Below are 13,885 nucleotides of genomic sequence, written 5' to 3' on the forward strand. Positions count from 1 at the left end.
ATTTACTAATTAATTGTGGGTTATAGGTCATTCTAAAACCTAATATTATAAATTTGCACTATAGCCTTCACCAGCATTTATTTTGTCCTACCTGTATATCTTTCTATTTTAACCCAGTCCTTCGCCATGGTTATATTCGTTATCTATTCATTGTACGATTGTAAAATATTATGTGACATGATGTGTCAATGTGAATTGTGCGCCATTGTCTAACTCATCTAAGCAGTAATTATGTATTAAAATATGTACGATGTACGACAAACTAATAAGAAAATAATATAATGAACCAGTATTGAATCGTCATACCATATTATCACAATACCATCGAATGGGAAAACCATGTGAGGGTCTCTTGACTACTACTTGAAGTAAATATATAATTATCGACGATGTATAGGTAATCCCATTTTCTTTAACTACGATAAAAAAAAAAAGTACAAACAAAATAATTGATATTTGTGCAGAACTCCACAAAATTGAAAATACATTAATGACAGATTGACAAATTTTCACGCGTTTCCATAACTATACAAGAGAATTATATATTTTTTATATTCATAAAAACCTAAGTACTAAATAATTATTGAGGAGGAGACATTTTATGATATTATTTATCCTATATAATATGTACCTAATAATTAATAAATACAACTTAATTTTACATTATTTATTTTCACTTTGAAAAGGGCTTATGTTTAAAAGTGGCTTTTGTCTTTTTTTTTTTTTTACCATTGTACATAGAAGTAAATAGTAGTAACTAGTAACTTACCGTAATTGCAATAGCTGTAAGTCTATTTAAATTTTTCCGTTAATAAAAGTCATCAAAACCGTTTTGTGTAAATTTAATTATTATTATTACTTATTATTATTTAATTTATCCAGATAAACTATTACACTGAATTAAATGTAAAACCATAACAATGCTTTCAAATAATTTTCATATTTTCAGATTAATGTTGTACACTAAAAATTGAGAATTTCTTGCTCATTTTTTGTATGACTGCAGTGTGTATGCAGACATGTGAGTTTACAAATAATGCAATCTCATACAAATTCTAAAGTTCCTGTATTTTGTTAATTGTTTATTTAAATTTAAACAATTTAGTATTTAATATATTTTATAGTAAATACTAAATTCTGAAAGAAATAGTAAAATATAATGTATTGCAATTGTAAATTTTTATTAAGTAGACAAATACCGGTTTTTTATACACCTGGTGACGGTACAGTGTGTCATGGTGAAAAATTAAAGTGCTATTCATGCATTATTATATAGTATATTATGCTTTATACCAAAGTGGTGTAATGACAGCCTTTTTTTGTAAAAGAAAAAAGAGGTTTATTCTCAAATATGTTTTACTTGACAATAGCAACAAAAAAAAAAAAAAAAACCACTATTTCTGAAATAAATCTTTTATTTGGTTTGTCAGTTTTGAGTTACAGTATAGTACTATCCAATTGTATTATATTATACCGTATACAAATAAAATAGTTAATACAATAAAAATTATTATCGTACACAGCATTATAAATTATAATATAATGTACCTATTAATATCTAATCTCCGTTTGTCCATAAATCATTAGTGTGCACCTGTGCAAGTCATGACAGGGGTGTTTTAAATCAAGTATATCAGTGTATGTTTAAACAATGTTACAAAAACGATGAACTTGAATTACATAACAGAAACGTAATTAGAAGGCATTTATATTGTAATATTGTGTATATCATATTATATTATTATACATGTTGTGGCCGCGGATCTACGCTATTATTTAAATTACACCAATTCACTGTAAGGATTTGGTTTAACTGTAGTTATACTGCAATACAATCACCAAATACGAAATTACACTGATCACTGCCTGGAAAAAAAACCGTATTTTGAAAACAAACGAATTTTAAAATGGCCTTTTATTGCACTTAGCCAACCGCAGAATTGTATATTTTTTTATTTACATGTATTGTTTTGTTCCTAATTTATCTTACCGACGATAGAAGTGTCTTGTCTACAGTCATCATACCACAGACGTCGAATTTTACTTTGCTATGCCTCAGTCGTCGGGACAATCGTTTCATCTGAAACAATTAGTGCGCCTATTAATAGATAATACACTATTATAATCTACTCTAGTAGACCAAAAAGGCTCGAAAGTCGATGAAGTTGATAAGTGTAACGTGTATGATTTTAGATTTAGAGAATGAAACAGTATTTTGATAACAAAAAACATAAGCATTAATTTAATTGAAAAATAATCGGTGTTACCGAAAAGCGCAAAAATAAATTTATTACCCAGTACAATATTGTGCTTGTTGCACAATAAGTTTAAGTTCGAACTTTGATACTCATTAAATTTAATTCGCAAATAATTATTATTTTTATAATTCAAAAACAGCAGTCATGGAGTTTAGTTGAATTATTATGTTATGGTATCATATTTTAAAAATTTCAAACAATTTCCAGATTGGAGTACTTAAAAACTATTGACTTCAAACTTCAAGTTTAATTTTAAGGTACTCATTATACTTCTAAATTTAAAGTTTTAATTTTAATTTTTAACTTATTCTAATATCACCGTAAAAGTTCAATTATTATTATAAAATACACTTTAATTTTTTTAAATTAATTTTCACAAATAAGTTGTTAAAAAGGATATTTTTTGCACCTATAAGATATTTATTTTTGTACTTTTGAGTTGTGTTTGGGTCATATTTTGTGTTTATGGACTACGTCCAAAAAAATTCATCACGTGAACATTTAAAACGATTGATGTGTGCGCAATAAATTGAAAATATGTATAATAAATATACATATAATCATATTACGTACCTCCCAACACTCACTGTTCACGCCTAACATTTCTCTTGTGATCTGAGCCAAGTCATGTAGACGGTCGTCCTACAGCACAATATACACATTAACATTAAATCATTTTATACTGATTATTTATACTTATTTATTGATACGTGATGTAGATTAAAAACACAACACCCTCAACCTCAAATATAATGTATATATTTAGAGTCAGGATCGGTAACCTTTAACCTAGCTAGTTAGTCAAAATTTTCAATAAGATAGAACTATAGAATAGGTAGAACTTATTTAGTAAAAAAATTAATTTTATTTATTATTGTTAATACAAAATACAATTTTATTATACTGTTTATAACTTAATTTTATAAGAACTTCAAAGAAATTTGAAAGATCGTTACTGAAATCTACATCACCTAATAATAAAACATTTGAAAAAACTATTTCTTACACTCGAGCAATAATGAAATGCAAAGATATTATTATCTATTATGAAATCTATCTTCTTTGGTGTTCCTGTATACTTAATTTTAAAATAGTATTAAATTATAACAAAAAAAAAAATAATATTTAGAACATACTTAGATGAAAAAAATTAGTTTTTTTTTTTTTTAAACCTAATTTAACCTGTTATACAGAAAATCAAATTAAAAAACAGTTTTTATGTTTTTGTTTAATATTTTGATATATAATTTCTCAATTTATTTCCAATAACAAGTAATTTAGAAATATCTTAAAAACTATTCTAATTTAAAATGTCCACCAAACGTTAAAATATATAACATTATTGCGCGTATAAATAAGGTTAATCTTTTGGACAAACGCCGTGAAAAGAAATTTAGTCGCACCCGTGGTACATATATATATATACCTATATATGTATGATTTATAGATATTAATGAACCAAAGTACTATCTATACATATAATATACATTAAACGCATAAATAGACTGCAAAAGTTTACCTGATCGACGACCGAAGACGCTGCAAAACATACTAGGGCTATTCTGCCGGCGCAGTTCAACACCCACGACAGGTGCACAACGGCCAATAGTAGCGGTGCTCCCCGAGTCCTATAAGCCGAAATCGTATCGAACAGACCACATATCGTGTTAAACATGTAACAGGACATGTTTATCAGGACGCGTTCCTCACAGATACTACAGACCAGTGTCACGTCATGCATAAGTTTCCCATACGCTACTTCCACCTTGTAGATATCGTCTGCCGAATATAACAATAAAACAATGTTACAATATTTTGTTAATCCTGTTAATAGGTTTGTGGCTTTGAAGCTCATGTTAGTTGACTTAAGGAATTTGATTCTTTAACGAGACAACTTATACTTTTAATTTTACAATCCAGAGTAGAATACATTTTTTTTAAATTTTGAATTATAAAATTTATCGTCTTTCGAGTATTGGACGAATAGTTTTTTTTTAAACATTTTAATATGGACTGTGTCATATTTAAGCGTGCGCTGACTTAAATCTTAGACAGTACCTACAGTATTTTTGCGCCCCTCTTCTTTAGTAGGACTCTAATTTCTAATTAGATGAATAACGATAATAAATTATTGTGTATGTATGTATAAATAATAAATATTAAAAATATTTTAAATATTTCATAAAATGTATACATAATATATATAGTAATTATATTAATATAATAATAATAACAATAATATTATATAAAAATACAATAACCAAACGCTTATTACCTACTCTGGCTATACTTTAATTATTAAATTCGTTTATAACCAAATAAATAAAATTAACATTTATCATCATTCATCATAATCATTTATTGTTTTGTAAATAGTACGATAAAAACTTCAAACAGTATTGGGTTATGGTACTGTTCTTATTATATCACACACATTTTGTACTGAAGCTACATTATATTAATCTTTTAATCACATACTTTTTAATAACAATATATAAATTACGGTTCCTTGATTAATGGGCTTAAATTTTAGGGTTTTAATTACAAAATATCAAGTGGTGCCCGTGCATTACAGATATCCCTATCTCCTGCGCCCTTTAATGGATATGTATATTATAGTGTTATTGAAATTATACTGTTTTATCAAGTGTCATTATTTATTACTTGTATACTTACACCTGTGATAATAATTATTTCTCTCCGTCATCATAGTATTCCTGCCTCGTCCTTTTGCCATTATCGCAGTCGGTATTTTAGACCAAACCGGCATCTGCTGCAAGACGTCATTCAACCTTAAAAATTCGTCTTCAAGACTCCAACAAAACCATACAAACTGAAGGTCTACAGTTAATATTCCTAATTTGCAAATATCCTATATCGCCAGGCATAAAATTAGTATTACAGTCTCTGAACAAAATGTATATTTTTATGATCTGATTTTCAACCAACTAGAAAGAGTAGGTTGAACGCGGAATCGGCCTTCTCTTGAATGCCCGGAAAGTTGAACGACAAGTACGCCGGTACTAGGTTCCCTACTACTAATATGAATACGATTACAATTCTCCACGTATCTGTAAACATATTATAGAAAAATATCATATGCTCTAATCATTATCCAATTACTTGTGGATATCATATTCATTTATACTTGTTGACGTTTCTAACTTCGGCATCATAATGACTTCTATTTGTTTACCAATCAACGGGAACAAGCAACTAAGTAAGCATATCACATTGTATGTCCAAAAATCCAAATTTATTATTTTTTCAAAAGCCACGTCTTGTTTGGTTTTCTGAAATCATTGTTCGAATCTTACCCAACGAATAGAGTGTGAGCCGGACACGGAAAAATACGGCTGTTTGTATGGAATACAATATAATTAGTTTTCTTATACCCCGAGATTTAAGCTAGTATAACATTATATTATTATACGTTTCGATTATTATTACTCACAATATAAATTTTTAAATGATATGTATATACAACTAAAATTAAGAAAAAAAACGCATCATCCTAAATCTGATATAAACTATATAAATATAATTGTCTCTTCAGCCATATAATCTAAAACTAATTATTATTTATTTTTACCTCAGTATCTTCTATTATCCAAGGTTTCATTACATAATCTATTTGGTTGACAACGATAATTAAACACCATAACAATGAAATCGAGCGCGCTATGACCTATACACAAAACAAATAATTATTTGTAATGTATATTTTATAACTTTTTGAATAATTAATTATTATTATATTCTGATTGCTTAGCCGAAAACGTCCGTATCGGCGTGTGTGTGTGTGTAATAAATGTACAAATGATCCAATGAGTAAGGTTATTAGTTATGGGTTATGAAGAAAAAAAAAATAATATAAAATAATAATTTTTTACATTTCAAATTAATTTTGGGTTTTAATTACCTTATTTGTTTTTGGAGTGATTGTCATCCAAGTACCGAAAAGCAACGATATGTAATAAATAAATTTATAAACATAGCTTTCGATGAACACGTTGTTCATTTTAGATTCAATTCTACAAAATGCCAGTTTTTACATTTATAAATTAATAGATTGATTTTAAAATAAATATTGACTCAGGAAAAATATTTACTATAGTAGATATACCTACTTATTGTTAATGCAGAATGTAAAATAACATAAACGAAAAATAATATTTATTGTAGAATATACAACAAATGTTTATCGAATTATGGCATACATAAGAATTGAGTTATTTTTAGGCCGCAAGCTTTAATGAAAAGTTTTATAAATTGAACTAAACATTTACAAATATTAAAAAAGTTTAAAAAATTTACTATTATTTTATATTTCTACCTTCTATCCATATTTTATGTGCCTATGAAACATATTAGAAACAATGTTTCTATTTTATTTTTATTTTTCGAATGAATGTGGTTATTAATAAGTATTACTTATTATATTTACTTATTAAGTAATAACTAATAAAAATAAATTGAATTATTGATTATTATATAAACTATAACCAACGTGTATGAGATTACGAAATATATTCTTTTATAGTTCTATTGATAGACGATAGTTGTTTAGAAACTATAATACTATTAAATATAATAGGTATAAAATTTCATTTCATTTTTTGTATAGACGGTAGTCGGTAGATATATCATATCATCATAACATAATATACCTAGATTTTAAGTTTATAAATTAAATCGAGTAATTCAAGCGGGTAATTTTTATTTAAAATGTTTTCAAGGATTAATAAATGTATTAAATGAACGATTAGAATTTGTAATAATATAATATTTTAATTTTCGCAGATCGCAATCTACAGATTGGTCATCGGCCGGCAAATGTTGTTAAAGACAAAAAATTTAACTTCATCACCTGGGAACCATACTTTTGTGTTCTACTACAAGACGAACAGACATTAACTGCATATAGAAGCGAGGAATTATCCGTAAATATTTTTTATTTTATTACAATTCAAAAATTATGTTTAGACTCTTACTAACAATTTAAATTAAATTATGTATACAATAAATATAATATTATTTATCCGTTATACATTTTTAATACATTTCCTATTTTATTTCTTAGATATTCCCTGGGACTGCGCTAAGGACAATAACGCACGCTTTTAAGGTTGGTGCTTATGGAAATAATAGAATGTATCTATAGTTTTCATTTTAAGATACCTAGTCAGAGATAAATAAATAAATATGTTTACAAAATATTTAAATAAATCAATAATTAATAATTAGGACTAGGGTTTATATGCATTTTTAATTGATGTGATTATTTTTTATTTCGCAACGTCTTCTTAAAAATTTGGTTAGAATCGTCTATACAAATAAAAATTCTCTATTATTTTATTTCGTATATTTTTGAACATTTTAAGTAAGTACTATGTATTTAGCATGTGCTGAGGTGATTTTAAGGTTTATTTTCAAGAGGAAATCGGAGTGAATTTTTTCCTATTTTCAAGAAAAAAATCTGACTATAAAATATATTTAATATAATAATTATAAAAATTTGTATTTTTTAAATCAGTATTTTTATGTAAGCAATTCTTATGAGGAACATTACATTCAACTTTCAAATCTAATTCATATTATTAAAAATTATAACTGTTCATGAAAATAGATAAATGGTTGGATGCCACATATCATGTTACACTCCTAATTTTAAATTCATAATATTAGTAATTTTGTCTTTGGACGAATAAAATGTATAACTTTATTAAAAATATTATGGATTTATTTTAAAGTAATACCAACAAAAATTATTTAATTTACATTTAAAGTAATTTTATTCGATTTATTTTATAATTATAAGTTGTCTGAGTATTGCTTCTATGTTACTCATTCATACATAGTATAGAAATAATTGGTAAATCAATTATAATTCAATTATAATTTTACAGTATATTTAAAAAAATGAAAAGCATAAATATATTTTTATGTTATATCGCATATAAATTCTAGGCCGTTAATAACGTAAAATTAGCGTATTACTATGAAATCGCATTCTCAAAATTTAAAGTAAACATAAATAATCTCTGACTATCTATATAGTATGTAATTGTCTGTGTGGAAGTGTTTTATTTTATTGTAGCTATTAAAATTGCTTGTGCTTCTAATAATTAAACAATTATATTTTTTTAAATATGTTATGCTTACATAATAATTATTTTCTGATTCTAGTGATTTACATTTAACATTTAACGTAGGTATAGATTGGAGACATTAAGTATATTTGTATATTTTTTATTTGATACAAAAAATTATATTTTACATGCATATAATGATAGTATATACTACACCAAGTATTTATTATAAACGATTACATAGAAGTTATTAAAAAAAAACACAAAAAAACACAAAAAATACAAACAATATAATACGAATAGAATAATAGATACAAGTTTGATTATAAGGCAATTACTCATGATCCAATAATACGTATAAATATTTATTGTCTTTATTGTTTCCGTTTTAGTTTATCAAATGAACAAACAATTATATAAATCCATAAAATTAAAACAAATTGTACTATTATATAAACTGAAAGTGAACATGGTAAAATAACTTAAACATCATAAAAAGTTCATTACAAGTATACACATTTTGGTGAATTTTTAAACATTTATGATTATTCGGCATTAACAAAGCATGCTAATGTAGATACATATTGGGTCATGTAACGACCGAAATTTTTTAATAGATAATGCTTAATTGTGGTACATTGGTATAAAAGTTTATCTTATTAAGTGCATTGATTTATTCATAGAACAAATCATAATTTTTAGTGCCTACTTGAAAAAGCTCAAATATGGTACTGTAGCTATATTGTATTATTGTCTTTAAAAAGAAGACACTTTATAAGTTTCAATTGTGTATAAAAATTGTGATCTTACTTATAATTCAGAGTCGGAGTATATTTTACAGATTGTCTTAAAAGATAGCGAAATTGAGACAAATATAAACCATAACAGTTAAGAAGTACACAGTTTTATTTTGAAAATAATTTTCATAAATGTATTTGTTCATTTTATGAACACACGATAATTATTTTTGTATTTTTTAATTAATATTATAGTTGGTTTTAAAAGCACATTAGTATTTCATATATAAATTATTTACCAATTGTTAATTTTTATCAATAATGATAAATTATTATTTAACGAACAAATAAATTCAAATCACAGAATAGAAGGTAGGTATGTTTTATACTTTTATTTATCTATTTCTATTTTTATAATAATGTGTGTTTTACAAATGACATTATTTTTGAATAGCATTTTATTTTTATAACTCTGTGCTTTGTAGACTTTAAGAATTAAGAAATAACTTAGGATCAACTGTATAGAAAACTATATTATTTTAATTATTTTGACACTTTTAGATTTGTAAGTAAAAATTATGTGACTCGCAGACTATAACAGTGGCATTTTAATCTTAATCTTCTGTTTCTTAGTACCTAATTACCTTCAAACAAAAGAACAATTTTATCATTTACTGAGTAGACTACAGTCAAACATATTGTTTTGATCAATTTATAGGTATCAATTTTTGAATAATTATTATTTATTATACCTATTTAAATATATTTTAATTTCATTTTCTCAATAACTCAATTAGATTGTTCAACAACAAATTAAGTATTTTTATTATTTAATATTGTTTTAAGTGTATGTACCATCGTATATTTGTATTTATACTCAATCGTTTCTAATATTACTGTTAAAATATTTAATATCAGTGAAAACAATTATTGTAAATATTGCTTTATTTTTCTTAGATCATAAAACAATCGTGAATTCGTGAAATTGCATTTTTTAAATCCATAGAAATTATGATAAGTATAATACTAATTAGTGGGGCTTTTAAATTTTAATATTATTACGAATTATAATAAATGATAAAGATAATTTATTTCGTGGTAGTATAAAATATTATACTCTAACCATGGCTTATCTTTCCTTTTAAACTCAAAATTATACAAACGAATTGCCTGATCGGGTAAAAATTAATTTGTTAATGAATAAAAAACGCCGCAAAAACAAAACTAATCGTAATAAAATATAATGCAATGTTTATCAATAATAGACTGGTTAACGTAATACCACCATTCATCATCTCTAAAAACTATTCAAGATCCCGATTTGCTATCATTTCTAGAACGAACATCATGTAAAAGAGCATGTAATGTACTTACAAGCGATCGAGATTGTAATTTTACGAATTCATCAATCTCCCGATCAAGGGTCATCGAGATTAATATTATGTATTTTATCACACAAATATTATTTTCAGCATTATTTAAACTATTTAAATGTTGTAAGCTACTGTGGTTATAGATCAGTTGATATAATACTACCAGCCTGTTATGATCTATTGGATAATACCGACAAGACAACCGTATACTATTACCGTTTTGAAGTAACTGTTTTGAGGTAAGTCTAATATTATTAAATTATTATTATTTTTTAATAAGTTGCTCTAAAATATTTTTAATTTTCATTGGAAGTTAATTAAAATTATTTCATTAAGCATTAGTTTAGCAATCATTTTCTGCAAATAAATTATTTATTAAATTTAATAATATTGCTTTATTAAATTTTTGCTATATCTTTGTAGTAAAAATGTTTACAAAATGTATCTATTATGGAACAAACAAGATCGTTTTCAAGAAAATGTTGCTAAATTTTAAACAATTTCTAAAGTTTTTGTTTTTATTTTCATTAAGATATAGACCGAGGCTCAAAAATATAGAAAGTATATAATGCATATTATAATATAGATTACACATTTGATAATACCTTAATTAAAATAAATTAATAATAATTGATCTGTTGGTAAATAGTTAATAAATAATTGATGGTGAGGTGTTCATTAACGAGAAAATCAAGATGACAGAATAAGGTAGTTAAATAGATAGTTTTTAAAAAGGCTTAGATATCAAAATTAATGTCACTACATACTGTGCATGGGATAATTAATGTACACAATAATATGGATATTACTAAAAAACATTAATGTATCACTATGCACGTACACAAATGTGTGTAGTGGTAAATTATGATAAAATACATGATGTTTATTAAAATCTTTTTTTTAACTCGATATTTTTATTATTAATTATTAGTTCTTAATAAATAAATTTGATGATTTTTATATCAATGAATTGTATTCAAAATTTAAAATGAAGGGGATTCAAATTGTTTTTAAGATTCTGTTTTTTATGATAAATTTTATCTTGCATATCTTATATAATAATTAAATTCATAATTTTTATGTAACATTTATTTTTCAAAAATATTAGTTAATTTATTTATTTTCAATTAAATTTTTATACTTTTAATATTTTACGTGTATTATAATATATAATATATATCTACATATTTTTGACACTACTTTTTAAACTTATTTAATGGTTTTTTTTTTTATTATATTAATTTTTTGTAATTTCTAATTTCTATTTTTTAATTTTTGAGCACATAAATGAATGCATTTTTCGTGGATTTTTAGTGCATTAAATTGAACTCTGTTTATCAGATGTTATTTAGTAAACGCTTAATATTTAATAACGTAAAAAAATATAACTTATATAGAACAATTTGTGCAATAAATTATTATCTTTTATTGCAGTAATTTTACGACATTTTGGTAAAAAACTGTTCTCAGAAAATTTATTTGCTTTACTCAATCAGCATTCCCTTATATTTGGCTTATAAGCTAATAAAATAGATAACAATTGTTTTATGATAATTTTTTTTTCTTAAACCTCCAAAACTTTATTATTTACAAGTTATTGACTAATTAAGAATGCTAATCGTTCTAATCAAATTATCCAAATAAGCAAAATATTTTAATTCATATCAATATCTGATATGTGATACATACAAGATGGTATATTGGGAAAATAAAATAAAAAATAATGTATTAATTAAGTATTTATTTTTTATTTTATTAAACTACCATTGCAAAAATAAAAATATTTATGAATATGTTATAAAATATATACAAATATTAAGAAGAAAGAAAATTGAAAATTGATTATTTTTATTATTTATTAACATTTTATATAGTTTAATATTAAATAATTGATATTTTTTTAAACTAAAATAGAATTATTAGTACCATTACAGATGAAAAATGTAATATGATTATTAAGTAATTCAAAACTCAAAACGCACACTTTTGATTATTAAATTTTTTTATCACACATCATACATATGTAATAAAATTATATTGATTTATTTTAGTGTTGTATGTAAATAGAAATTTACCATACTGTAAGACTATTATTAGTATTTAGTAAAATAATAAAAATGTTAACTAATAATTTATTATCTAAATGTAAATTCTTTATGCTAGGTACATTAAGTAATATCTATACCAAATTCTTAATAACTAAATGAGTAATAGTTAATATTTTTTTTTCCCACAATTAGATTAACTCGTAATAATGCATATTTTAATCACTTCGTGTCTGTTAATTGTTTGCGGAATTGTTGATGCAACTTTTTATCTCCAAAGAGGCCAGCCATTTAAACAGGTAATTGTAAACATAGAACAGAATTAAATAGACCCAGACATTAAATACATTCATCATAATTTTGTATCTGTTTTCATCAATTTTAGTTGAACCAAAGGCGACAGAGATCTTTAGGATTACCATATCCTTATGGATATAATTACGTAAGTCTTATTTTCTATTTAAATTGACCTATGATTAAATTTAAAGTAATTTGTTCGTTAATAAAGTGTAATACTAAAAAAAAAAATACTAATTTCATCAATTTCAAGGCGCAAAAAGTTGTATTTTAACTTTAACGGGTTGTAGAATACATATTTATTAGTCATTCAATGTTTATTACATTCATGTTAATTTCATTTCAGAATCCAATAGAGCCATCAATTGATATCTCGGATAGTTCAAGCGAGACATTCGATTCCAAAATTAACTCGTACAAACCAATACACCAGTATGTCAAAATGTCTACCCATGATACGAATTCGGTTCCAAGAACTTATTCTTATCCAATGAATCCTTTCTACGATTCCGAGTACACTCCTATACAGAACATCCCTAAGTTAATGCCAGAAGATACCTATGATTACAAATACATCTCTGAACCATGGAACAAATATCTAACACAGTCATTAACACCAGGAAGTGACAATGCCATTGACTTATTGTCTATCAGAAAACAATCTGCCTTCAGCTTCGGATTTCCAACTTACAAATTTCCAGACACATTGGAATCTGTGTTAAACTTTGATCCAAAAATTCTAAGTTCCTTCTCCGCAAATTCTCAGTCAGAAGAAATGGATCCAGAGATTTCAAAAATACCATCTCCTACAGTAATAATAGTAAAATTATTACCTGAAAAGAGTGAAAAGTCTGCAGAACAAGAATCGACCGCCATGATAACAGAAAATCCCTATAATATTAAAAATTACTTCTTAAAACTATTGACAAAAAAACTAATTTTTACACAAAAACCAGTTAAAGATGAATCGATTTATGCTGAAGAAACCCCGACTGAAAACGATTCGAACTCTATGGTGTTTGAAGACAACCCGACAGAAGACGAATCGAATGCTATTACAACTGAAGACGAATCGAATGCTAT

At 25.0% G+C, this 13,885-nt stretch overlaps 2 protein-coding genes across 5 annotated transcripts in view; both read left to right on the forward strand.

Moving 5' to 3' along the window:
• LOC112596717 (probable Ras GTPase-activating protein) overlaps positions 1–13,885 on the forward strand; it is a 132,781-nt gene that overhangs the window by 52,052 nt on the left and 66,844 nt on the right. For 2 of the 3 annotated variants that reach the window (XM_025342499.1, XM_025342496.1), the window contains exons 2-3: positions 7,062–7,201; positions 7,342–7,386. In XM_025342499.1, coding sequence (XP_025198284.1) covers positions 7,062–7,201; positions 7,342–7,386 — 185 coding nt within the window. The remainder of the gene's footprint in view (positions 1–7,061; positions 7,202–7,341; positions 7,387–13,885) is intronic. The other variant, XM_025342497.1, reaches the window with a different exon arrangement.
• LOC112596719 overlaps positions 10,604–13,885 on the forward strand; it is a 3,687-nt gene continuing 405 nt past the window's right edge. The window contains exons 1-4 of one of the 2 annotated variants that reach the window (XM_025342502.1): positions 10,604–10,699; positions 12,701–12,804; positions 12,891–12,947; positions 13,149–13,865. In XM_025342502.1, the coding sequence (XP_025198287.1) occupies positions 12,715–12,804; positions 12,891–12,947; positions 13,149–13,865 (864 nt within the window). In that variant the 5' untranslated portion in view covers positions 10,604–10,699; positions 12,701–12,714. The remainder of the gene's footprint in view (positions 10,700–12,700; positions 12,805–12,890; positions 12,948–13,148; positions 13,866–13,885) is intronic. The other variant, XM_025342503.1, reaches the window with a different exon arrangement.

The sequence above is a fragment of the Melanaphis sacchari genome, unplaced genomic scaffold (genome assembly GCF_002803265.2).
Source record: "Melanaphis sacchari strain LSU unplaced genomic scaffold, SCAv2.0 Contig33_pilon_pilon, whole genome shotgun sequence".
In the NCBI taxonomy this organism is placed as follows: Eukaryota; Metazoa; Arthropoda; class Insecta; order Hemiptera; family Aphididae; genus Melanaphis; species Melanaphis sacchari.